General features: G+C 42.9%; 1 protein-coding gene across 2 annotated transcripts in view; it reads left to right on the top strand.

Moving 5' to 3' along the window:
* Window positions 1–27,164, top strand: part of LOC139408955 (neurogenic locus notch homolog protein 1-like) — a 75,091-nt gene that overhangs the window by 27,623 nt on the left and 20,304 nt on the right. Inside the window, exons 5-21 of one of the 2 annotated variants that reach the window (XM_071153484.1) lie at window positions 12,257–12,379; window positions 12,521–12,754; window positions 13,055–13,210; window positions 13,534–13,719; window positions 13,970–14,083; window positions 16,443–16,556; window positions 16,952–17,185; window positions 17,389–17,499; window positions 18,600–18,792; window positions 18,880–19,025; window positions 21,560–21,673; window positions 22,507–22,629; window positions 22,741–22,893; window positions 22,993–23,221; window positions 23,951–24,152; window positions 24,392–24,545; window positions 25,425–25,609. In XM_071153484.1, the coding sequence (XP_071009585.1) occupies window positions 12,257–12,379; window positions 12,521–12,754; window positions 13,055–13,210; window positions 13,534–13,719; window positions 13,970–14,083; window positions 16,443–16,556; window positions 16,952–17,185; window positions 17,389–17,499; window positions 18,600–18,792; window positions 18,880–19,025; window positions 21,560–21,673; window positions 22,507–22,629; window positions 22,741–22,893; window positions 22,993–23,221; window positions 23,951–24,152; window positions 24,392–24,545; window positions 25,425–25,609 (2,771 nt within the window). The remainder of the gene's footprint in view (window positions 1–12,256; window positions 12,380–12,520; window positions 12,755–13,054; window positions 13,211–13,533; window positions 13,720–13,969; window positions 14,084–16,442; window positions 16,557–16,951; window positions 17,186–17,388; window positions 17,500–18,599; window positions 18,793–18,879; window positions 19,026–21,559; window positions 21,674–22,506; window positions 22,630–22,740; window positions 22,894–22,992; window positions 23,222–23,950; window positions 24,153–24,391; window positions 24,546–25,424; window positions 25,610–27,164) is intronic. The other variant, XM_071153486.1, reaches the window with a different exon arrangement.

The raw sequence follows: 27,164 nt of genomic DNA, 5'->3' as shown, positions 1-27,164 counted from the left end.
ATAGCAGATGCTCAGTTTTTCCAAAAAGATTCTTTGTGTATTAGAAATAGCTCCGTTTTATACATCACATTTGGCTACCAAAAAAAAACCGAAAATTCAGTCCTCAAAACGCGAACTTTTTTCCAAATTAACTCCATAATATCGACTGAAAACATGGCAAACGCTGTTTAGAATCAATCATCAAGGTGTTTTTCACATATCTCTTCATTGATACATCGTTCTTGGACACATGCTTTCTCCCCTGAATCAAATGGTAAAGTGGAAGCAGCTGGCAATTGCGCACCGAATTCGACGCAGGACACCAGGCGGACACTTGGAAAATGTAGTCTCTTATGGTCAATCTTCCAATGATATGCCTACAAATACGTCACAATGCTGCTAAGACCTTGGGCGAACGACAGAAAGTGTAGGCTCATTCCTTGCGCAATCACAGCCATATAAGGAGACAATGGAAAACAGAGCTTCAGAAATTCTGCTAATTCCTGGGTGATGCATCATCTTGGTTTCGCCTGTAGAATGAGTTCTGGGGTACTTACAGACAAAATCTTTGCAGATTCTGAAACTTCAGAGTGTTTTCTTTCCAAAACGGTCAAGAATATGCATAGTCGAGCATCTTTTCGTGACAAAATATCGCGCTTAAAACGGGAACGTTTTTTATCCAAAAATGAAATAGCGCCCCCAGAGATCCAAGAGGTTAAATAGAACCATGAGGAAACCTGTAGGAAACGTTATGGCTAACTACTGAAATTCCCACAGAAGAACGTTGTTTCAAGTCAAAACAGTTGGAGAACTTTCCTTGAATATTACCAAAATTTAAATGAAAGGTAACCATGTTTGAACATTTACGAAAGTAATGAATTACAGAAAAAATATATATATATTTTTGTCAAGTTCCTTAAATGTGCTGAGAATGTTCTAAGGCCAAGCAACTATCCTGCACCATTCCCAGAAAGTTATGCAAAGGTTGTGTGCAAAATAATCATAGGACAAGCATGCTCTCACCAAACTCCAAGAAACATATGGTTCAATGTACGTTATGTGCTAGCTGGGTTCCCCCTGATAACTACTCACACACACACAAACACATCACACAGGTTTTCTGTTTCCAAACGGTTTGACAAGCCAATTGGGATTCCCCCTTGGTGGGAGAACTACAGTTGTAGAGCTATTGTGTAAGATAGTGATTAATGGTGGTTAGGGATGTTATGGTGAAAGTATTACCGCTACACCGGCGGTCACGAGTCATGACCGCAGTCAAATTCCACCTGACCGTTTAGTCACAGTAACTAGGCTTCTCCAAAACTGCGCTCTGATGCTACTGGTGGTCATTAGTAGCCTACTAGTGCTTGCTAACTGCCAGTTGCTAATGGCCTGGTACTCCGGGATCTGTTGTCCCTCTAATCACTCTGACATCAATACAAATTCAATCGAAAATAAAATCAAACACTTGATGAGAGCCCATGAGCTCATGTTGCGCAACATTTATATAGACTATGCATTTGAGAGGATCCCATCAGCTTTCTGCAGGCTAGGCCTGCTATATTTATTTCTCAACATTCCTAATATTAAGCACATTGCTTTCGCTTTACAACAGGAGTATAGCCTTCCTGGTAGGCATGAAAACGATCAAATCCAAATATACAGTGGGGCAAAAAAGTATTTAGTCAGCCACCAACTGTGCAAGTTCTCCCACTTAAAAAGATGAGAGAGGCCTGTAATTTTTATCATACACTTCAACTATGACAGAAGAAAATAGAGAAAAAAAATCCAGAAAATCACATTGTATGATTTTTTTATGCATTTATTTGCAAATTATGGTGGAAAATAAGTATTTGGTCACCTACAAACAAGTAAGATTTCTGGCTCTCACAGACCTGTAACTTCTTCTTTAAGAGGCTCTTCTGTCCTCCACTCGTTACCTGTATTAATGGCACCTGTTTGAACTTGTTATCAGTATAAAAGACACCTGTCCACAACCTCAAACAGTCACACTCCAAACTCCACTATGGCCAAGACCAAAGAACTGTCAAAGGACACCAGAAACAAAATTGTAGACCTGCACCAGGCTGGGAAGACTGAATCTGCAATAGGTAAGCAGCTTGGTTTGAAGAAATGTGCTGTGGGAGCAATTATTAGGAAATGGAACACATACAAGACCACTGATAATCTCCCTCGATCTGGGGCTCCACGCAAGATCTCACCCCGTGGGGTCAAAATGATCACAAGAACAGTGAGCAAAAATCCCAGACACACGGGGGGACCTAGTGAATGACCTGCAGAGAGCTGGGACCAAAGTAACCAAGCCTACCATCAGTAACACATTACGCCGCCAGAGACTCAAATCCTGCAGTGCCAGACGTGTCCCCTTGCTTAAGCCAGTACATGTCCAGGCCCGTCTGAAGTTTGCTAGATAGCATTTGGATGATCCATAAGAAGATTGGGAGAATGTCATATGGTCAGATGAAACCAAAATATAACTTTTTGGTAAAAACTCAACTCGTCGTGTTTGGAGGACAAAGAATGCTGAGTTGCATCCAAAGAACACCATACCTACTGTGAAGCATGGGGGTGGAAACATCATGCTTTGGGGCTGTTTTTCTGCAAAGGGACCAGGACGACTGATCTGTGTAAAGGAAAGAATGAATGGGGCCATGTATCGTGAGATTTTCAGTGAAAACCTCCTTTCATCAGCAAGAAGATGAAATGTGGCTGGGTCTTTCAGCATGACAATGATCCCAAACACACCGCCCGGGCAATGAAGGTGTGGCTTCGTAAGAAGCATTTCAAGGTCCTGGAGTGGCCTAGCCAGTCTCCAGATCTCAACCCCATAGAAAATCTTTGGAGGGAGTTGAAAGTCCGTGTTGCCCAACAACAGCCCCAAAACATCACTGCTCTAGAGGAGATCTGCATGGAGGAATGGGCCAATTGAGAACTTTATTGAGAAACTTTTGTTATTGACCAAATACGTATTTTCCACCATCATTTGCAAATACATTCATTAAAAATCCTACAATGTGATTTTTCTGGATATTTATTCTCATTTTGTCCGTCATAGTTGAAGTGTACCTATGATGAAAATTACAGGCCTCTCTCATCTTTAAGTGGGAGAACTTGCACAATTGGTGGCTGACTAAATACTTTTTTGCCCCACTGTATTTGATTCATCAAAGTAGCCACCCTTTGCCTTGATGACAGCTTTGCACACTCTTGGAATTCTCTGAACCAACTTCATGAGGAATACTTTAACAACATTCTTGAAGGAGTTCCCACATATGCTGAGCACTTGTTGGCTGCTTTTCCTTCACTTTGCGGTTCAACTCATCCCAAACCATCTCAATTGGGTTGAGGTCAGGCGATGTGGAGGCCAGGTCATCTGATACAGCACTCCATCACTCTCCTTCTTGAACAAATAGCCCTTACACAGCCTGGAGGTGTATTTTGGGTCATTGCCCCATAGAAAAACAAATGATAGTCCCACTAAGCGCAAATCAGATGGGAGAGCGTAATGTTGCAGAATGCTGTGGCAGCCATGCTGTTTAAATGTGCCATGAATTCTAAATAAATCACAGACAGTGTCACCAGCAAAGCACCTTCACACCTCCTTCTCCATGCTTCATGGTGGTAACTACACATGCAGAGATCATCTGTTAAATTACTCTGCATCTCACAAAGACACAGCGGTTGGAACCAAAAATCTCATATTTGAGCTCATCAGACCAAAGGACAGATTTCCACCGGTCTAATGTCCATTGCTCGTGTTTCTTGGCCCAAGCAAGTCTCTTCTTATTATTGGTGTCCTTTAGTAGTGGTTTCTTTGCAGCAATTCAACCATGAAGGCCTGATTCACACAGTCTCCTCTGAACAGTTGATGTTGAGATGTGTCTTACTTGAACTATGTGAAGCATTTATTTGGGCTGGAATTTCTGAGGCTGGTAACTCGTATGTACATATCTCCTGCAGCAGAGGTAACTCTGGGTCTTCCTTTCCTGTGGCGGTCCTCATGAGAGCCAGTTTCATCATAGCGCCTGATGGGTTTTGCGTCTGCATTTGAAGATACTTTCAAAGTTCTTGACAGTTTCCAGATTGACTGACCTTCATGTAAAGCAATGATGGACTGTCTTGCCATAATATGGACCTGTTTTTTTACCAAATAGGGCTATCTTCTGTATACCACAGCTGATTTGGCTCAAACACATTAAGAAGGAAAAAAATTCCACAAATTAACTTTTAACAAGGCACACCTGTTAATTTAAATGCATTCCAGATGACTACCTCGTGAAGAAAGAATGCCAAGAGTGTGCAAAACTTTCATCAAGGCAAAGCATGGCTACTTTGAAGAATCTCAAAAACACTTTTCTGTTATTAAGGTTTGTATCACAATTAAAGTGACCAAATAACTCCAAATGTACAGTGCCATGAAAAAGTATTTGCCCCCTTTCTGATTTTCTCTATTTTTGCATATTTCTTTATACCTAATGTTATCAGATCTTCAACCAAAGATTAGATAAAGGGAACCTGAGTTAACAAATAACAAAGTATACTTATTTAATTTACAATGTTATGCAACTCAAGTTCCACTGTGTGAGAATGTAATTGTCCCCTTATACTCAATGACTGGTTTTGCCACCTTTAGCTGCAATGACTGCAACCAAATGCTTCCTGTAGTTGTTGATCAGTCTCTCACATAGCTGTATAAGAATTTTGGCCCACTCTTGCATGCAGAATTGCTTTAACTTAGCGATATTTGTGGGTTTTCAAGCATGAACTGCTCGTTTCATGTCCTGCCACAACATCTCAATTGGGATTAGGTCTGGACTTTGACTAGGCATAATGGGACCCATGTTGTCCAAAAAGTTATACTTTTGACTCATTTGTCCATAGAACGTTCTTCCAAGAGTCTTGATGATCATCCATGTGCTTCTTGTCAACTTTTTGGATGAGGTGGGTCCCATTTATGTCTGGCGAAAACCAAACACTGCATTTCACAGTAAGAACCTCATACCAACGGTCAAGCATGGGGGTGGTATTGTGATAAATTCCTCCACAACTGATCAAGAACTACAGGGACCATTTGGTTGCAGTCATTGCAGCTTTAAGTTGGCTCAACCAGTTATTGAGTGTCAGGAGACAATTACTTTTTCACACGGGAATTGGATGTTGCATAACTCTGTTAATTAAATAAAGAAAATAAGTATACTTTTGGTTTTGTTATTTGTAAACTCAGGTTCCCTTTATCTAATATTAGGTTTTGGTTGATGATCTGATAAAAATTCAGCATAAAAAAAATATGCAAAAAATGCAGAAAATCAGAAAGGGTACAAGTGCTTTTTCACGGCACTGTAGCCTATAGGCCCAAGACCCCTGGAACACAGTTAGAGAGCACATAGCCTACAGAGCACATAGCCTACAGAGCCTAGTGAAACGTGTTCTTCTAAGCCCAGTCATTGCGCAATCGCATTTGAAAATAGAGTTTTGGATGGCCACTATTTAACAAGTGATCCCAGGATTCTTTTGCTGCTATATTTGTTGTTACATTTTCTAAATGAATCACATGAATCCGCTTTACAACTTGGCATACATAGGCGGCGCGTGAGTTTCAAGTTTGGTGAAGCAAATTTTCACCATAAAAATTCCCCTTAATAAAAAAGCATTCCATGCATAATCGCATTTGCAGACTTATGTAAGATAGCATACTGTTTGTAAAGTGATGAGTAGATTGGATGGTCATAATTTAGGCTGATAATATAACTCAATCACTGTTCGCAAAAAACGACCGTTCAATGCATAGCTGAGCACTTATAGTGTAGATTAGGCCTAGGCTATATTGGATACTGTACATTTCTTTCTTTGCATGGGAAAATGTTGCCTTTTTAAAACACATTTCGTAAAATTCTACTACACATATGACTGGAGACATTAGCATAATCTTTTTTATTCAACAAATTACAAGTTGGCCTACTCGACTGATACTGACAAGTAGATACAATAAAAACGACCATATAATAGGCCTAAGAGAAGGCGAGACACAGAATATGACGTTCATCTAAACTGGAGGAGGAAATTGTAAAAAGCAAACCTTTAAGTAGCACTGACCCAACAATGATGAATAGTGAATATGTTCTGTGCCAATAATATAGGCTATACTGTTGTTCGGTCAATTAAGTTGAGAATTTTGATACGACATTAGTATTTTTATTGTGTTCTCTTTACAGCAATAACCATTTGCTTACCAAATTATATTTTCCTGCATTGTATTATGAAATATTGCAATATGGCTGGCTTAGCCGCTCAACTTTTCAGACCGTTGCAACTCAACAATAATCTTCCCAAATTGCACGGACTGCCTTTCCTTCTGACTGTAGGCACTATGTATTTCTTTAAAGAAGCTACTGATCCAAGTCTGATCCAAGTCATGCCTTTTTTTTTTGTATGGTAATTAGCCTATCGCCCCTCAGACTGGGGCAAAGGTTCACCTTTCAACAGAAAGTGCATTCGGAAAGTTTTCCGACCCCTTGACTTTTTCCACATTTTGTTACATTACAGCCTTATTCTAAAATTGATTACATTGTTTTTCTCCCCCTTATCTAACTACACACAATACCCCATAATGACAAAGAAAAAACAGTTTTTTTTTTACATTTTTGCAAATGTATAGAAATAAAAAATGTAATATCACATTTACATAAGTATTCAGGCCCTTTACTCAGTACTTTGTTGAAGCACCTTTGGCAGCGTTAACTTCTTATGGCTGGGGTAGAATTGAGTAGCTTGGATGAATAAAGTGCCGCGAGTAAATTGCCTGCTACTCAGTCCCAGTTGCTAATATATTCATAGTATTAGCATATTTGGATAGAAAACCCTGAAGTTTCTAAACCTGTTTGAATGATGTCTGTGAGTATAACAGAACTCATATGGCAGGCAAAAACCTGAGAAGAAATCCAACCAGGAAGTGGGAAATCTGAGGTTGGTCATTTTTCAACTCATTCCTTATTGAAGATACAGTGGGATATTGGTCATGTTGGACTTCCTAAGGCTTCCACTAGATGTCAACAGTCTTTAGAACCTTGTTTGATGCTTCTACTGTAATGAGAGGGGAAAGAGTCAGGTCTCTGCCAGAATGCCTTGAGCTTGTGACGCTCGTTCACGTGAGAGTTAGCTCGCGTTCCATTGCATTTCTGAAGACAAAGGAATTCTCCAGTTGGAACATTATTGAAGATTTATGTTAAAAACATCCTAAAGATTGATTCTATACATCGTTTGACATGTTTCTACGGACTGTAACGGAATTTTTTGACATTTCGTCTGCTCCGAGTGAACGCGCTTCGTGAGTTTGGATTTGTTTACAAAACGCACTAACAAAAGTAGCTATTTGGACATAAGTAATGGACATTATCGAACAAAACAAACATTTATTGTGGAACTGGGATTCCTGGAAGTGCATTCTGATGAAGATCATCAAAGGTAAGTGAATATTTATAATGTTATTTCTGATTTCTGTTGACTGCACAATATGGTGGATATCTTTTTGGCTTGTTTGGGCTCTGAGCGCCGTACTCAGATTATTGCATGGTTTGCTTTTTCCGTAAAGCTTTTTTGAAATCTGACAGCGGTTGCATTAAGGAGAAGTGGATCTATAATTCCGTACCTAATAGTTGTATCTTTTATCAATGTTTATTATGAGTATTTCTGTAAATTGAGGTGGCTCTCTGCAAAATCACTGGATGTTTTTGAAACTACTGAAAACGCGCCAATGTATACTGAGATTTTTTTAATTTAAGTATTAACTTTATCGAACAAAACATACATGTATTGTGTAACATGAAGTCCTATGAGTGTCATCTGATGAAAATCATCAAAGGTTAGTAATTAATTCTCTCTCTATTTCTGATTTATGGCTGTAGTTTTCTGTGACTTGGCTCTGACCTAACATAATCGTTTGTGGGGCTTTCGCCGTAAAGCCTATTTGCAATCGGACACTGGTGGGATTAACAAGAGGTGTATCTTTAAAATGGTGTGAAATAGTTGTATGTCTGATGAATTTTCATTATGAGATTTCTATTGTTTTGAATTTGGCGCCCTGCACTTTCACTGGCTGTTGTCATATTGTTCCCGTTAGCTGGATCTCAGCCCTAAGAAGTTTTTAACAGCCTCAGGCCTTCTTGAGTATGACGCTACAAGTTTGGCACACCTGTATTTTGGGAGTTTCTCCCATTCTTCTCTGCAGATCCTCTCAAGCTCTGTCCGGTTGGATGGGGAGCGTCGCTGCACAACTATTTTCAGGTCTCTCCAGAGATCTCAAGGACATTCAGAGACTTGTCCTGAAGCCACTCCTGCGTTGTCTTGGCTGTGTGCTTAGGGTCGTTGTCCTGTTGGAAGGGGAACCTTCGCCCCAGTCTGAGGTTCTGAGTGCTCTTCATCAAGGGTCTCTCTGTACTCCGTTCATCTTTCCCTCGATCCTGATTCCTGACTAGACTCTGTCCCTGCTGCTGAAAAACATCCCCACAACATGATGCTGCCACCAACATGCTTCACTGTAGGGATGGTGTTAGGTTTCCTCCAGATGTGACGCTTGGCATTCAGGACAAAAAGTTCAACATTGGTTTCATCAGACCAGAGAATCTTGTTTCTCATGGTCTGAGAGTACTTTAGGTGCCTTTTTGACAAACTCCAATTGGGCTGTCACGTGCCTTTTACTGAGGAGTGGCTTCTATCTGGCCACTCTACCATAAAGGCCTCATTGGTGGAGTGCTGCAGAGATGGTTGTCCTACTGGAAGGTTCTCCTATCTCCACAGAGGAGCTCTAGAGCTCTATCAGAGTGGCCATTGGGTTCTTGGTCACCTCCCTCACCAAGGTACCTCTCCCCTGATTGCTCAGTTTGTGCGGGTGGCCAGCTTTAGGAAGAGTCTTGCTGGTTCCAAACTTCTTCCATTTAAGAATGATGGAGGCCACTGTTCTTGGGGGACCTTCAAAGCTGCAGAAATGTGTTGGTACCCTTCCTCAGATCGGTGCCTCGACACAAACCTGTCTCAGAGCTCTACGAACAATTCCTTCGACCTCATGACTTGGGTTTTGCTCGGACATGCGCTGTCAACTGTGGGACTTTATATAGACAGGTGTGTGCCGTTCCAAATCATGTCCAATCAATTAAATAAACCACAGGTGGACTCCAATCAAGTTGTAGAAACATCAAGGATGATAAATGGAAACAGTATGCACCTGAGCTCAATTTCGAGTCTCATAACAAAGGGTCTGCATACTTATGTAAATAACGTATTTCTGTTTTTTATGCTTAACAAATTTGCAAACATTTCTAAAAACCTGTTTTTGCTTTGTCAGTATGGGATATTGTGTGTAGATGGATGAAAAATATACAGTTGAAGTCAGACGTTTACAAACACTTAGTTCATTAAACTCGTTTTTCAACCACTCCACACATTTCTTGTTAACAAACTATAGTTTTGGCAAGTCGGTTAGGACATCTACTTTGTGCATGACACAAGTAATGTTTCCAACAATTGTTTACAGACAGATTATGACACTTATAATTCACTGTATCACAATTCCAGTGGGTCAGAAGTTTACATACACTAAGTTGACCGTGCCTTTAAACAGCTTGGAAAATTCCAGAAAATTGTGTCTGGACTTTAGAAGCTTCTGATAGGCTAATTGACATAATTTGAGTCAATTGGAGGTGCACCTGGGTATGTTTTTCAAGGCCTACCTTCAAACTCAGTGCCTCTTTGCTTTTCATGGGAAAATCAAAATAAATCAGCCAAGACCCCAGAAAAAAAGTTGTAGACCTCCACAAGTCTGGTTCATCCTTGGGAGCAATTTCCAAATGCCTGAATGTCCCACGTTCATCTGTACAAACAATGGTACGCAAGTATAAACACCATGGGACCACGCAGCTGTCATACCGCTCAGGATGAAGACGCGTTCTGTCTCCTAGAGATGAACGTACTTTGGTGCATTAAGTGCAAATCAATCTCAGAACAACAGCAAAGGAAGATGCTGGCTGGAGGAAACCGGTACAAAAGTATCTATATCCACAGTAAAACGAGTACTATATCGACATAACCTGGAAGGTTGCTCAGCAAGAAAGAGGCCACTGCTCCAAAACCGCCCCCAAAGATCCAGACTATGTTTTGCAACTGCACATGGGGACAAAGATCATACTTTTTGGAGAAATGTCCTCTGGTCTGATGAAACAAAAATATAACTGTTTTGCCATATTGACCATTGTTATGTTTGGAGGAAATGGGGGGGATGCTTGCAAGCCGAAGAACACCATCCCAACCATGAAGCACGGGGGTGGCAGCTTCATGTTGTGTGGGTGCTATGCTGCAGAGGGGAAAGGTGCACTTCACAAAATAGATGGTATCATGAGGGGGGGAAATGATGTGCATATCTTGAAGCAACATCTCAAGACATCAGTCAGGAAGCTTGGTTACAAATGGATCTCCCAAATGGACAATAACTCCAAGCATACTTCCAAAGTTGTGGCAAATTGGCTTAAGGACAACAAAGTCAAGGTATTGGAGTGGCCATCACAAAGCCCTGACCTCAATCCTATAGAACATTTGTGGGCAGAACTGAAAATGCGTGTGCAAGCAAGGAGGTCTACAAAACTGACTCAGTTACACCAGCTCTGTCAGGAGGAATGGGCCAAAATTCACCCAACTTATTGTGGAAGGCTACCCAAAACGTTTGACCCAAGTTAAACAATGTAAAGGCAATGCTACCAAATACTAATTGAGTGTATGTAAACTTCTGACCCACTGGGAATGTGATGAAATAAATAAAAGCTGAAATAAATCACTCTACTATTATTCTTAAAATAAAGTGGTGATCCTAACTGACCTAAGACAGGGAATTTTTACTAGGATTAAATGTCAGGAATTGTGATAATCTGAGTTTAAATGTATTTGGCTAAGGTGTATGTAAACTTCCGACTTCAACTGTATATTGAATCCATTTTTAGAAAAGGCTGTAACGTAACAATGTGGAAAAATTAAATGCTTTCCGAATGCACTGTAATATTAAAAACGTAGGCATTTAGGAGGACCTGTTTCTTTGTTAACTGCTCAACACAGAATAGCTGCATGTGCGCATTCCCTCTGAAATCTTTTGGAGAAAATATCCTTTCTATTTTATTCAGCTATGTTCAACTGTATTCTTCATCCTATAAAATAATATACAATTCTAAACAAATCTTGTCTGTTAAATGAACTGTTTAGCCCACAGCCATATGGCATAGCCAGATCAGGGCCTAACATAAGGACAACTCAGAATATTATATTCTGTTCGTCTGAAATAGATTACATTTTCTTCATATCATGTTTATTTAATTCTGTCTAAAATAAATAATGGATTTATTGTGATGGTGTAGTCTATATTAAATGGATTCATGTAATTGTTCCAATGGTCTGCATCAGTGGTTTGTAGGCTATTCATGGTAGCCAGGAGATGCTAAATGTGTTTATGGTCATTATTGGTCAATTACCGTGAGGCCGGCAGTTATTTGCATGACAAATCACCGGCTGAAAAGAATGTCATGACCTCCACAGCCTTAATGGTGGTTCATGCATGGTGGTTGTGTCTGTTTGTGGCTCTGCTGTGGAGTTCTGCATGCAGCTGCCGAGACTCCCTCATTCCCAGCGGCTCAGAAACAGACGGTATTCCCAGATTTTTCCTTCATTCCTTCCTCCTGATGATAGTGAAGCATGCAGTTGGTGTTGTTGGCCTAAAGGTTGAGATTTCAGTGGGAATCAAAGTTCAGTCACCCGTAGACCAATCCTAAAGGTTCTGAGTGAAGGACGGTTTGGATAAATGTGTGTGTGCATGCATTTTAACATTTAACTAAGAGTTAAAATGTAACCCACGGCGTGCCACTCTCGTGTATCTTTGTGATAGAATGCAGACAGAGAGTGAGGCGAGCAGGAAACCTACGCCGCTTTGGGTTGATCGTTAACCTGAGTTTTGATTTGTAAAATGGCTACACACTCTGCAGGGAGCCTTTGAAACGTACAACGAGGTAGGCTGTAGATTCAAGCAGATGGCCATGGGAATATGCAGATCTTATCTCTGGTTATAAAGGATTGTAACAATAAGAAGAAAGGTGGGTCTGAATTATGTGTAGTGAAATTGTTACTGGTTTCTATGAATGACATGTCTCTTTTTCCCTTTTCTTTCCCTATTGTCTCTTCTTTCTCCCCCTCTCTCAACTCTCACGCTCTCTCTCTCACTCACTCTCAGGATTTACAAGTCAGAATTGTGATCACAACGTTGATGACTGCCCAGGCCACAACTGTCAGAATGGTGGCTTGTGTGTGGATGGGGTCAACACCTACAACTGCCAGTGCCCCCCTCACTTTACAGGTAACCTTTATACCAAACCCTCCAATCTTCAAGATGGACAAGGTCTCTGGAAATAAATTAACTTGAGATTCCACCCACATTGGCCCTATATCAATCTCTTATGGCCCCTGCATAATGTAATCGTTGCCCTTTGCTCTCTAGGCCAGTTCTGTACCGAGAATGTGGATGAGTGTGAGATGATGCCAAACACGTGCCAGAACGGCGGTACATGCCACGACACCTATGGCAGCTTCCACTGTGTCTGTGTCAATGGCTGGACGGGCGACGACTGCAGTGAGAACATCGACGACTGTGCCAGCGCAGCCTGTTATCACGGCGCCACATGCCACGACCGCGTAGCCTCCTTCTTCTGCGAGTGTCCACATGGGCGCACAGGTACTACGACCTCGCCTGTCCCACACAAACCACACACACACACACACACACATTGGAGGAAGATTAAAAATAAGAAACTGTTGAGAGCTTTGCACACCAGGCCACACTGGACTGAGGTGGCCTGGTTACACCCCCATGATAGTTGCTTGACAATATTGAGAGACTATTTTCAGGTTGGTGCTTCACAATGTTAGTTGATGAGGTGAGTCAATTCTTCCCCTTTACATTAGAAAGCATTTTGTGCCCCTGGAAATGCACTACCTATAAAAATCCCATTCATCATAATTTGTCTTTCCTCAGGTTTACTGTGTCATCTTGATGATGCCTGCATCAGTAACCCGTGTCAGAAAGGCTCTAACTGTGACACCAATCCTGTCAACGGGAAAGCCATCTGTACCTGCCCTCCAGGTTACACTGGCTCTGCATGCAACCAGGACATTGACGAGTGTTCTTTAGGTGAGTGACTTCTCTCTCTGCTCCTCTCTCATCTCTATAGAAAGATACCCGTCTCTGAACATTCAGGGTGACAAAATCTGCCAATGTGCTATTTACCAAACACTCCCTTGAGCGATTTTCAATTAGACTTGCTTGGATACATAAAGGTTAAATAAAAATAAATAATTGTCAGTGTGACGCGTATGCATTTTGGTAGTATTTTGGCATTAGAACACTGAAGTGCTGGATCTTTATATCTACCTCTTGTATTAATGATAGAGAAATTGCACAGGGTGAAAGTGGGGATATAAGTGGTGATGTATATCCTGTGTTTGACGTTTCAGGTGCCAACCCTTGCGAGCACGGTGGGCGCTGCCTGAACACTAAAGGCTCGTTCCAGTGCAAGTGTCTCCAGGGTTATGAGGGCCCGCGGTGCGAGATGGATGTCAACGAGTGCATGTCCAACCCCTGTCAGAACGATGCCACATGCCTGGACCAAATTGGAGGATTCCACTGCATCTGCATGCCAGGTACGATGACACATTGAAATTGACCATTTAGGGGGATATTTAGGTTTGTAACACTGTCTTACTGACATAGACACTTTGACATGCTGTTAGGTGTAAGAATAATTGTTCATGATTGGAGTTCAGTTCTCTGCCCCTGCTACACAAGACAATACTATCTATCTAAAAATGGCTAAATATTTGAGCCTGTTACTCAAAGTAATGTGACCTGAAACTGTTTCTGTAATATTGTCATAAACGTGTGTGTGTTCAGGTTATGAGGGGGTGTTTTGCCAGATCAACACTGACGAGTGTGCCAGCATGCCCTGTCTGAACAACGGGAAGTGCATCGACAGGATCAACTCCTTCCACTGCGAGTGCCACAAAGGTGAGAGAGATGGCCCAGAGAGAGAGTTGGCGGGAGGAAGGAATTGATGAATGAAAGGAGGAATGGAGGAAGGAAGGTGTACAGGGAGAGAGGGTTGGAGGAGTAGATGGAGGGCGGGGGTCATCAGCTCCTGATAGGTTTGGGTGGAAGTGGGGTCACTGGAGGGTGAAGTAAAGTAATTGATTACCGTGTGTGTGTGTGTGTGTGTGTGTTGTGTAACGGTTTTGACTTGAGGTGATTATTTATAGGGGTGCCATTATTATAGGGGTGCCATTATTTGTAGGTTGTGCCTACCAGAGAAAACATTGGTTTATCCTTTTGGTTTGGGAGGGAATGAGTCCCATCTGGTCCGTCAAGTCTACACCAATACAAAGGACTTATGTAAAAGTCAGGATGGAAATAAACTTTTCATAAACCCTTAAAACATTGGAAAGAACTTCAAAAACAACTATATTCTGGTTCCTCCAGAAATGTCCTGTACCTCGGGCCTAAAAAGAGTCCAGCCCGGTAAAGGAGTTCGGGGAACTCAAGTGACTTTTGTCACGCAATGTTTGTCCGTCCATTCAAGTGTAGCGTAAACCCAGTATTAATCATACAATCAATATAACAATTATTTTACCACAGAACTTTAAAGCGTATCAACTCTTACTAAGTCAACTACAACTAACTACATAAATCACCACAGTATACATCACATCAAAACAAATGAAATACCGTATACAAAAAGGTTGTGGTCAGTCAGACAATCCAATCCGCCAACAGATCTCCAGCGGAGAGAGTGTGTGTGTTTAATAATTTTCTGAGGTTGACTAGTGTAGGCATTTCTGATGAGGGCAGGGAGGGTGGTAATAACAAGGTCACCTGGACATCAGCATAATTAGCAGGCAAAACAGTTTGCATAAGACCTTAGCGCCCAAAGAGGGGGCTATAAGGGGTGGTGGGGTGTGCAAGTGTGTATTTGGAGCTCCTGCTATATGGGTTGTGTGTGTGTGTGTGTTGAGGGGGGTGTCGTTATAAAGTTCAGGGTCCTCCAGACCTACTTTAGATGCAAATTAGTTTAACCTTTTTCCGTTTTTCCCTCCTCTAAGCCACAATAAAGTCTGGATTATGTTTGAAAGATGTGGTAAAATAATTAAGAGCGCAATTACATTCAGATAACGTTAGATATCTTTTAGGCGTACATTATAACTTTAGCATATTTAAGTTACCTTAGGACAAACCAGGCTTCAATACCTTAGGACAAACCAGGCTATCAATATGCAAATCATTACATGAGGTAGAACAAATTCCGACTGAAAACTGTTAATTCACTGGGGAGTTGATCCAGCTTGCCAGTGCATTGTTCTGAGATTCCTTTCTTAATTTTTTTTTCATGCTACGGCGTCAATTTCAGAATGTAACAGGCTATTAGTGCACTTTCAGAGAAACCCAATAAAACATATTCAACTAAAAGGAAAATGTCTGCATTTGTGCTGTTTCAAAACATTGTTCTGCTATTAAAAAAAAAAAAACTACTGTATGAGCATTTTGGCTTGAAGAGACAATTCTGTTTAGATTGTACTGCTTGCAGGGGTGAAAATCTAGTGGTCGCGTACGAGACGTGAGAAATTTGCATCTTTACATGACAGTAATATGTTTATACGTTGGTATTATTTTGATAACTCTTTAATATATCATAGTGTAAAGGCTTTCCAAGACAACACAGGATTTGAATAAAAAAAAATGTCCCGGGCCTCCCGAGTGCCACAGCGGTCTAAGGCACTGCATCACAGTGCTTGAAGCATCACGACAGACCCAGGTTCGATGACAGGCTGTGTCACCGCCGGCCGTGACCGGGAGACCCATAAGACGGCGCACAATTTGCGAGGGTTTGGCCGGCCAGGATGTCCTTGTACCATCGTGCACTAGTGACACCTGTGGCAGGCCGGTCGCCTGCAAGCTGACTTCGGTTGCCAGCTGGATGGTGTTTCCTCCGACACATTGGTGCGGCTGGCTTCCGGCTTAAGCGAGCAGTGTGTCAAGAAGCAGTGCGGCTTGGCAGGGTCGTGTTTCGGAGGAGGCATGGCTTTCGAACCTTCGCCTCTCTTGAGTCCGTAGGGGAGTTTCAGCAATGGGACAAGACTGTAACTACCAATTGGATATCATTAAATTGGGGAGAAAAGGGGGTAAAAGTAGTACAAAAATAAATAAATAAAACTGACCCCAGATGTGTAGCCCACAAATCATGTTAGATGTACATAAACTTGGATTCGATACGAGACAAATAACAAAACTGTAAGAATAGCAAAACAGCACAGAAAACAACAACAAAAAGATATATGGCTGATATATATATATATATATATTCTTCCCTGTCCAGGCTTCTCTGGTGGTCTATGTCAGGTTGACATCGATGAGTGTGCCAGCACGCCCTGCATGAACGGAGCCAAGTGTACCGACGGCCCTAACAAATACTCATGTGAATGCACTGAAGGTACAGTCGGCTTGCACATGGTCAGAACGGTTTGAGGCTCAATTTTTGTGTTTAAATTAATACACTTTATAGGGTGGTTACATGAACCAAGGCCAAGCCTACTCCTTCATCGATAGGCTTCCTTTGGTTCGGCAGAATTTCCCCCTCTATAAGACCTCATCATCCTAGAACATAAGCTATGTTCTGATTCTCTACCCTTATTCTGAAATGTGCTCTCATACACTCCCTTTCATGGATTTAAAATACATGGATTGGATTGGTGTGAGGAATATGGTGGAAACTCCTTCCAGCTATGCTTGCACCAATCCAATGCTTTTGAAATGCACGTGGGGGAGTGAACGAGGGCACACTTCTGGAGAAAGGTTTCGAACTCTCTACCTTCTCCTCCTTTCCAGGTTACTCTGGACAGCACTGTGAGACTGACATCAACGAGTGTTACTCGGACCCCTGTCACTATGGCACGTGTAAGGACGGCCTGGCCACCTTCACCTGCTACTGTCACCCTGGTTACACGGGCCGCCTGTGTGAGACCAACATCAATGAGTGTCTGAGCCAGCCATGTCAGAACGGAGGCACCTGTCAGGACAGGGAGAACACTTACATCTGCACCTGCCCCAAGGGCACTGCAGGTACAAGAACTTACACACACACACAGAGATACGCATCCACACAGGAAGACAGACACGCACATACACACATATACAGACATACGCATGCACACACCATACTACAATCCTACATAGGTTCCAACACAGGCAGCCACATCCAGGCATATGTGTGAAGCTCTGCCAGTGTTAGTAACATTGTACCCCCTACTTTGGCTGTTTGACAGGCTTTAACTGTGAGGTGAATCTGGATGACTGTAAGAGCAAGCCCTGTGACTACGGGAGGTGCATTGACAAGATCAACAGCTATGAGTGTGCATGTGAGCCAGGTTACGCAGGTGAGCACTGGGTCAACGGGATAATCTGGGGCAGGTGGAAGAAAGGTGGAAGGGAGAGGGACAGGTGGCCAGTGAGCTGACTGAAAAAGAAGAGTGGTGTCACATTCGCTGTGTGGGACAAGGCGGGAGAACAGAGAGGCAGCCCCAAACCTGATACACACACATGCAACTACTCTCTCTCACACCTGCTGCATGTGCACCTGGTCTGTATGAAGTGTTTTTACACCTAAGCATTGACCCTTTTTATACGTTTTTCCCGGTGTCAGTGAAGAAAAGGTGGATTATTTAGCCCAGACCATTTGTGGAATAACAATTCCAGTCCACTTATTCCCATGGGGCTCCTGTTTCAAAACCCTGTAGGACCTGTTGTCTCTACTTGTGTGTGTGTGTGTGTGTGTGTGTGCACGTACGTGTCACATTTGTGTGTGTGTCTGTGAATATTTAATAAACTCTTAGGGTTTGCAGGCAAGCTGCTGCTGCCCCCTTGCTCCTTTTGTCCTCTTTCCTCTGTTGTGTGAGTGTTGAGGGGCGGGGCTCACAGACAGAGGGCCATTGTAGTTGTAGAGCAGGCAGTTGGGCCCTCCCCTTTCTGATTGATGGGGGGAGGGGGGGGGGGTGTAATTGTTGCTCACCAGGGTGTGAAATGGGGCCTGGCCATTCTGTTTCTCCTTACCAGCCCTGGGTTAAGGTGGCCCTCCCTTCTCCACAGTTCCCCCTATGAGGCGAGGAGGAGGAGGTGGCGAGAGGCTTTGTGTGTCCCATTGTCACTGGTATAACATATCTGAGCTTACACCCCCTCAGATCCAGCTGAAACATTCCTTCTCCCTCCTTACCAGAGCACATCTTATTATTCAATGGGTAGGGAGAGGGAAAGGCCTCACTGCTAATCTCCAGTGGCTAGCCAGGCAGCCTCACCCTGCCTCTATATACCCTTTAGTAATGTGGCCCTGTGTGTTGTGCAGACTCCCCCATCACCTCAGCAACTAACAAAGGAATAGAGAGTGAGAGAGGGAGAAGAAAACAGTATGTCCAGCTGTGGTTTCTTTAAACAATGGCCATATATGAATCAAAACTCACCCCTTGCTGTGTTGGATTTTCAGGCGCCATGTGCAACATCAATACCGATGAGTGTGCCATCAACCCCTGTCACAATGGTGGCACCTGCATCGATGGCATCAACAGCTTCACATGCCTGTGCCCAGAGGGCTACAGTGATGCCACCTGTCTGTTGCAGGTGGACGAGTGTGGCAGCAACCCCTGCATCCATGGTCGCTGCCAGGATCTGCTCAATGGGTGAGCACACACACACACACACACACACGCATGCGCACACACGCACACACACACACACGCACTTACCTTTCTCTATCTGTATTCCAGCTACAGGTGTTTCTGTGACTCTGGCTGGGGTGGGCCTAACTGTGACATCAACAACAACGAGTGTGAGTCCAACCCGTGTATGAACGGTGGCACCTGCAAGGATATGACCAGTGGATATGTTTGTAGCTGCCGAGCCGGCTTCAGTGGTGAGTTCAATTCAACGTGTCTTCCCTTACTGTTTCTCACTCTCCCTATCATCTCCTTGTCTCTCTCCCTTTCCCCCTCCCTCTCTCGCTCTACTCTACCTTCTTACACCTTGCAACACTAGAAGCTTATTACCTAAAATGGATCAATTGAAAGTGTGGGTTCACAGCTCCAATCCAGATGTGTTGGTCATTACTGAGACGTGCTTAAGGAAGGGTGTTTTGAATACTGATGTTAACCTTTCTGGTTATAACCTTTTTCGGCAAGACAGATCTTTCAAAGGTGGTAGAGTGGCAATCTTTACCAAGGATCACCTTCAGTGCTCGGTCGTCTCCACCAAGTCTGTCCCCAAACAATTTGATTTGCTGGTTTTAAGCATTAAACTTTCAAATAGCTCCTTGTTGACTGTTCCTGGGTGTTATCGTCCTCCATCAGCACCGGCCTGTACCCTACCTGCCCAAAGCTCTCTCCTGGCCCCTTACACTAAGTCTGAATTTGTCCAAAGAGGTGACCTAAACTAGTACATGCTTAAACCACATGACCAAGTCCTAAAGCAATGGGACTCCGTAAATCTTTCTCAGATTGTTACCAATTCCACAAGGTATGACTCCAAACACCCAGAATAGGCTACTCTCCTCGATTTTATCCTCACAAATAATCCTGATAGGTGTCTGGTGTTTTCTGTAATGACCTTAGTGATCACTGTTTTACAGCCTGTGTTCGTAATGGTTGCTCAGTGAAACAACCTGTCCTGATTTGTCATAGACGCTTGCTAAAAACTTTAATGAGCAAGCCTTCCTTCATGAACTGGCCTCTGTATATTGGTATAGAATCAGCTTGATCCCCTCTGTCGAAGACACTTGGATCTTCTTTTTTTTATATTTTCAGTGGTATTGTTAACAAACACACCCCCATAAAGAAAATGAGAATTAAAAACCGGTTCAGCCCCTGGTTTGACTGTGATCTTGCTGAGTTACTCCACAATAATTGCATTTGGCAAAATGCTTGGCACATGCATACTCAGGCTGACTGGCTCTCTTTCAGGCAAATTAGAAATAAGTACACTCAGGCTATCTGGAAGGGCAAAGTTAGTTACTTCAAGGAGCAGTTCTCTCTCTGTGGGTCTAACCCCAAGAAGTTCTGGAAAACGGTTAAAGACCTGGAGAATAAACCCTCCTCACAGCTCCCCATGTCCCTTAATGTTGATGATGTGGTTGTTACTGACAAGGAGCACATGGCTGAGATTTTTAATCACCACTTCATTAAGTCAGGATTCCTATTTGACTCAGCCATGCCTCCCTGCCCGTCCAACATTTCCTAATCTCCCACCCCTTCTAATGCAACTATCCCCGGCGCTCTTCCCTCTTTTTCCCATGACCGTCTACAAAGTTGCTCCCTGCAGGCGGTCACTGAGTCCGAGGTGCTGAAGGAGCTCCTTAAACTTGTCCTCAAAAAACCATCTGGGTCAGATGGTTTAGACCCTTTCTTCTTTAAGGTTGCTGCCCCTATCATCGCCAAGCCTATCTCCAACTTTTTTAACACGTCTCTCCTCTCTGGGGAGGTTCCCATTGCTTGGATGGCATCCAGGGTGCGTCCTTTATTTTAAGGGGGAGATCAAGCTGATCCTAACTATTATAGGCCAATTTCTCTTTTGCCTTGTTTATCAAAAGTGTTGGGAAAAATTGTCAATTATCAATAATTTATAGATCGGCAGGGGAGGGTGCTCTCGAGCGGCTAGATGGTCTTTACCATTCGGCCATCAGATTTGCCACCAATGCTCCTTATAGGACACATCACATGACTGCACTCTATACTCTTCTGTAAACTGGGTATCTCTCTATACTTGTCGCAAGACCCACTGGTTGATGCTTATTTATAAAACCCTCTTAGGCCTCACTCTCCCCCTTATCTGAGATATCTACTGCAGCCCTCATCCTCCACATACAACACCCGTTCTGCCAGTCACATTCCGTTAAAGGTCCGCAAAGCACACACATCCCCGGGTCGCTCCTCTTTTCAGTTTGCTGTAGCTAGCGACTGGAACGAGCTGCAAAAGCACTTAAACTGGACAGTTTTCTCAATCTCTTCATTCAAAGACTCAATCATGGACACTCTTACTGACAGTTGTGGCTGCTTCACGTGATGTATTGTTGTCTCTACCTTCTTGCCCTTTGTGCTGTTTGTGCCCAATAATGTTTGTATCATGTTTTGTGCTGCTGCCATGCTGTGTTGTCATGTGTTGCTACCATGCTATGTTGTTGTCTTAGGTCTCTCTTTATGTAGTGTCTCTCTTGTCGTGATGTGTGTTTTGTCCTATATTTTTATTTATTTTTTATATTCCTGCCCCTGTTCCCGCAGGCGGCTTTTTGGTAGGCTGTCATTGTAAATTTGTTCTAAACTGACATGCCTAGTTGAATATAAATAAATAAAAACCATCTCAATGACGCAACTCTGAGTTTGTGTGTGGTGGATATCATCCCTAGTAAATCTGCGACTCTAACCCATGTGTGTTCTCTAATCCCCGGCCATGCCTTAGGACCTAACTGCCAAACTAACATCAATGAGTGTGCCTCCAACCCCTGCCTGAACCAGGGCACCTGCATTGACGATGTGGCCGGCTACAAGTGCAACTGCTTACTGCCCTATACCGGTATGAGAACGTATTGATTTTCCCAGAACCATATAGGCCTAAAGAGATGTGTACAGTAGACTTATGGCTCTGGTTTTGGTTTGGCCCTCTACTCAGAAAGCCCTGTAGGGCTCCAGAATAGAAGACTTCTTGAACAATGGTATAAAAAGACATTTCTAGCAGACTTTTAGTGTTATTTCAGAAAAAAATAGGTTGACTAATGCCCACTAACTGTGTGGAAACAGGCCTTATGATTTGTTCCTCTCTATCGTTTGTGGAAAAATCCACCCTGTCTACCGTGTGTGTGTGTGTGTGTGTGTTTGTGTGTGTGTGTGTGTGTGTGTGTGTGAATAACATGCTATAGACCGTGAGGACAAGGAACTGGAGCCCGTGGCCACTTCCTCTTCCTGTCTCTGGGCTAAACAATAGCAGGAAACAGGAAGCAGCTTCCTGCCTGGCCTCTGGTTACTGTGGAGATGGATAGGGAGGTGGACGGAAAAGTGGGCTTTAAAAACTGATGCCACTCTTCGGGGGGGGAGTCCTCCGTATGTGACTAGAAAAGGGAAATATCATACAATGCAGCCATTTCCATTTCGCTGTAAGACAACTTTGAAGAAGTCAAAGAGTTTAAAAGCATTGAATTGTGATGTAGTACTTCTCCAAAGTTGTCCAACTGCAAAAGGGAAGTGGAGAGTGAAATAAAAATGTAACATGAACGAAACATGTATGAACGGAACAAACATTCACGGCTCTTACTCAAAAAGCGTACAGACCGATTAATGATCTGTGATGGGTTCCCTGTAGCACTTGAGGGCATTTGTTTGAGGTGTGTGTTGTGTTCCTATCCCTACCAGGTGAGATGTGTGAGACACTGCTGGCCCCATGCAGCCCCATGCAGCCCTGTAAGAACGGTGGAGTGTGTCATGAGTCAGAGGACTACCAGAGCTTCTCCTGCCTCTGTCCAGAGGGATGGCAAGGTAAACTATTCATATCTTCATCCATCTGTTCTGTTTATTCCTCCATCTGTCCACCCATCCATCCAATAGAGGGTGTTCTTTGAGAGACTGACTGCCCCCCTCTTCTCTCAGGTCAAACATGCGAGATAGATATCAACGAATGTGTGAAAAGTCCTTGCCGCAGCGGCGCCACATGCCACAACATGGTGGGCAGCTACCGATGCAGCTGCCGTCCGGGCTACACCGGCCAGAAGTGTGAGACGGACATCGACGACTGCAAGCCCAGTAAGGAACTAAACATAAACTCTTCGCTCTGTCTTGTAAAGTGAACTTGGCCCAACTATCACTTACCTGATACATATCTCTCTCGCTTTCTCTTTCTAGACCCCTGCAGTAATGGAGGTCTGTGCAGAGATGGAGTGGACAGCTTTGTGTGCACTTGTCTGCCAGGGTTCCGTGGTGGCAGGTGTGAGCATGACATTAATGAGTGCGAGAGCAACCCGTGTAAGAATGGGGCCAACTGCACCGACTGTGTCAACTCCTACACCTGCACCTGTCAACCCGGTTTCAGTGGCATCAACTGCGAGAATAACACCCCCGACTGCACAGAGAGGTACAGAGAGCAGTTCACATACTGTGTTTTCGTTAGTGGCAATTCAAAAGGACAGAGAAAAATACCCTTTTTGCAAGAAACCATACCTCTTCAGAGTATCTTAAATACATCCCATGTATTTTCCTACTAGTGCTGAATTTGCTGAACTACTTTGAGGGTAAACCTCATTTCTATGACTGATGTGGTTGTCTCGCCCAGCTATCTTTAGATGAATGCACTAATTGTTAAGTGTCTCTGGATAATAATATCTACTAAATTACTCAAATGTAAACGTAAAATGCTTTTGAATACATCCTAAGAGAAACAATCCCTTTCCACATTGCTTGATTCAAGCTTGGGGCGGCAGGTAGCCTAGTGGTTAGAGCGTTGGGCAAGTAACATGTCGTTCTGCCCCTGAACGTGGGAGTTAACCCACTGTTCCTAGGCCATCATTGTAAATAATAATTTGTTCTTAACTGACTTACCTATTTAAATAACAGTTAAATAAAAAAAAATATTAGTAAAATATTGACCAGATTATTCTGGATGTTGCTAAATAACCAGCTAATAAAAACAGATTGGAAGAAACAACAGAAATGTAAAATAAGCTAAAGTAAATACAATTAAAATAAAAAGTGAACTATCCTTTAACATCCCTTTAACTCATTTGGTTACTATACTTCTCATTTGGTTACTATACTTCTGGTTACTATACGTCTCAACTCTTCCGTTGTGGTGTTTCTTCTCTAGCTCTTGCTTCAACGGTGGCACCTGCGTGGATGGCATCAATACCTTCACCTGCCTGTGTCTGCCAGGCTTCACAGGCAGCTACTGCCAGCACGACATCAATGAGTGTGACTCCAAGCCCTGCCTCAATGGTGGCACCTGTCTGGACAGCTACGGCACCTACAAGTGTACCTGCTCTCATGGCTACACTGGAGTCAACTGCCAGGTATGGGCAGAGCGGCAGCCATCTCGACTATCTTCTGAGTGCATTTGATTTTCAGAGCTTCATGGAATTCTATGTGTGTGTTTGTATATAATTATTTTCCCTCTATTTCTATTGATATAATTTTAAAAAACATCTTTGAAACAACTGAGACGTAATAGTGGTAGTTCACTCAACAGTGAGTGTGTGTGTGTTACGCATGGGTTTATTTGTGTGTTACTGTGTTCCTGCTCTGCTTGCAGAACCTGGTGCGGTGGTGTGACTCATCTCCCTGTAAGAATGGAGGCTCATGTTGGCAGCAGGGCTCCTCGTACACCTGTCAGTGTCAGACGGGATGGACCGGCCTCTACTGTGACGTCCCCAGTGTCTCCTGCGAGGTGGCTGCCAAACAGCAAGGTGAACATAAAGCACACAGAGTAAAAACAATTCAAATTCTACAGTGCCTTCAGAAAGTATTAATTTCCCCTGACTTTTTTGTTGTTGTTGTGTTAGACAGAATTTTTAATTGATTAAATTAAGATTGTTGGTCACTGGCCTAGACACAATACTCACAAATCTGTAAGGTCCCTCAGATTCAACCACAAAGAGCAGGAAGGTTTTCCAATGCCTCGCAAGAAACAGTACCTATTGGTAGATGGGTTAAAAAAAAAGAAAAAATAAAGCAGACACTAAATATACCTTTGAGCATGGTGAAGATATGAATTACACTTTGGATGGTGTATCAATTACACCTAGTCACGACAAATATATAGGCAACATTCCTAACTCAGTTGCCAGAGTGGAAGGAAACTGCTCAGGCATTTTAACTTGAGACCAATGGTAACTTTAAAACAGAGTTTAATTGCTGCGATAGGAGAAAACTGAGGATGGATCAACAACATTGTAGTTACTCCACAATGCTAACCCAATTGACAGAGTGAAAAGAAGGAAGCCTGTACAGAATACAAATATTCCAAAACATTATATACTTTTTTATTCACACAACAAAATGTGGAATAGGTCAAGGAGTATGAATACTTTCTGAAGACATTTGTAACTATTAGACCGTTAATTTGGGCGAGACAGAGCACAAATTGTTCTGAGCACACACTGTATGACCATCTCTAGGCCAAGCAGACAAAGATCCAATTTTGCATGTAAAATTTACCAATACAGGATGGTTAGGGGATGGTAAGAGCATGTTTGTGTGTGTTTTTGTATGCTGTGTGAGTGTATATATGTTACTGTATAGCTAATATCCCCCCCCCCCACCCCCACCCCCTCTCTTGTCTGAAGGTGTGGAGGTGGCTCACCTGTGTCGTAACTCGGGCCAGTGTCTGGATGCTGGCAACACCCACTACTGCCGCTGCCAGGCGGGCTACATGGGCAGCTACTGCCAGGAACAGGTGGACGAGTGCTCCCCCAACCCTTGCCAGAACGGTGCCACCTGCACAGACTACCTGGGAGGGTACAGTTGTGAGGTATATATGCTCTAGCTAGCACATCTGAATCAACACAAACATAAATTATTATTCATTTGTTATCATTAATTTATACAGTTAAATGCCCACTCCGTAATTCCATGCACAACAAAAACAACAGCTCCGCCACTTGGTGTGCTACAGTATAATCTCTCTTTCTATGGTAGGGTGTCAAAATTCAAGATAAAACCGTTATTATTTCATCCTTCCACAAGATATACAGTTGAAGTCGGAAGTTTACATACACTTAGATTGGAGTCATTAAAACGTGTTTTAAAACGTCTTGTTAACAAACTATAGTTTGGCAAGTTGGTTAGGACATCTACTTTCTGCATGACACAAGTCATTTTTCCAACAATTGTTTACAGAATTCACTGTATCACAATTCCAGTGGGCGGAAGTTTACATACACTAAGTTGACCGTGCCTTTAAACAGCTTGGAAAATTCCAGAAAATTATGTCATGGCTTTGGAGGTGGACCTGTGGATGTATTTCAAGGCCTACCTTCAAACTCAGTGCTTCTTTGCTTGACATAATGGGAAAACCTAAATAAATCAGCCAAGACCTCAGAAAGAAAATTGTAGACCTCCACAAGTCTGGTTCATTCTTGAGGGCAATTTCCAAACGCCTGAAGGTACCACGTTCATCTGTACAAACAATAGCACGCAAGAATAAACACCATGGGACCACACAGCCGTCATACCGTTCAGGCAGGAGACGCGTTCTGTCTCCTTGAGTTGAATGTACTTTGGTGCAAAAATTGCAAATCAATCCCTGAACAACCGCAAAGGATCTTGTGAAGATGCTGGAGGAAACTGGTACAAAAGTATATATATCCACTGTAAAACGAGTCCTATATCGACGTAACCTGAAAGGCCCCTCAGCAAAGAAGAAGCCACTGCTCCAAAACCACCATTTAAAAAAGCCAGACTACGGTTTGCAACTGCACATGGGGACAAAGATCGTACTTTTTGGAGAAATGTCCTCTGGTCTGATGAAACAAAAATAGTAACAACTGTTTGGCCATCGTTCTGTTTGGAGGAAAAAGGGGGAAGCTTGCAAGCCAAACACCATCCCAACCGTGAAGCACGGAGGTGGCAACATCATGTTGTGGGGGTGCTTAGCTGCAGGAAGGACTGGTGCACTTCACAAAATAGATGGCATCATGAGGGAGGAAAATTATGTGGATATATATATTGAAGCAACATCTCAAGACATCAGTCAGGAAGTTAAAGCTTAATTGCAAATGCGTCTTCCAAATGGACAATGAGCCCAAGCATACTTCCAAAATTGTGGCAAAATGGTTTAAGGACAACAAAGTCAAGGTATTGGAGTGGCCATCACAAAGCCCTGACCTCAATCCTATAGAAAATGTGTGGGCAGAATTGAAAAATCTTGCGTTAACAAGGAGGCCTACAAACCTGACTCCGTTACACCAGCTCTGTCAGGAGGAATGGGCCAAAATTCACCCAACTTATTGTGGAAGGCTACCTGAAACATTTGACCCAAGTTAAACAATTTAAAGGCAGTGCTACCAAATACTAATTGAATGTAT

The sequence above is a fragment of the Oncorhynchus clarkii genome, chromosome 5 (assembly GCF_045791955.1).
Source record: "Oncorhynchus clarkii lewisi isolate Uvic-CL-2024 chromosome 5, UVic_Ocla_1.0, whole genome shotgun sequence".
NCBI lineage: Eukaryota > Metazoa > Chordata > Actinopteri > Salmoniformes > Salmonidae > Oncorhynchus > Oncorhynchus clarkii.
Note: the sequence above shows the minus strand (reverse complement) of the source record. Positions and strands in the feature narration are given on the sequence as shown.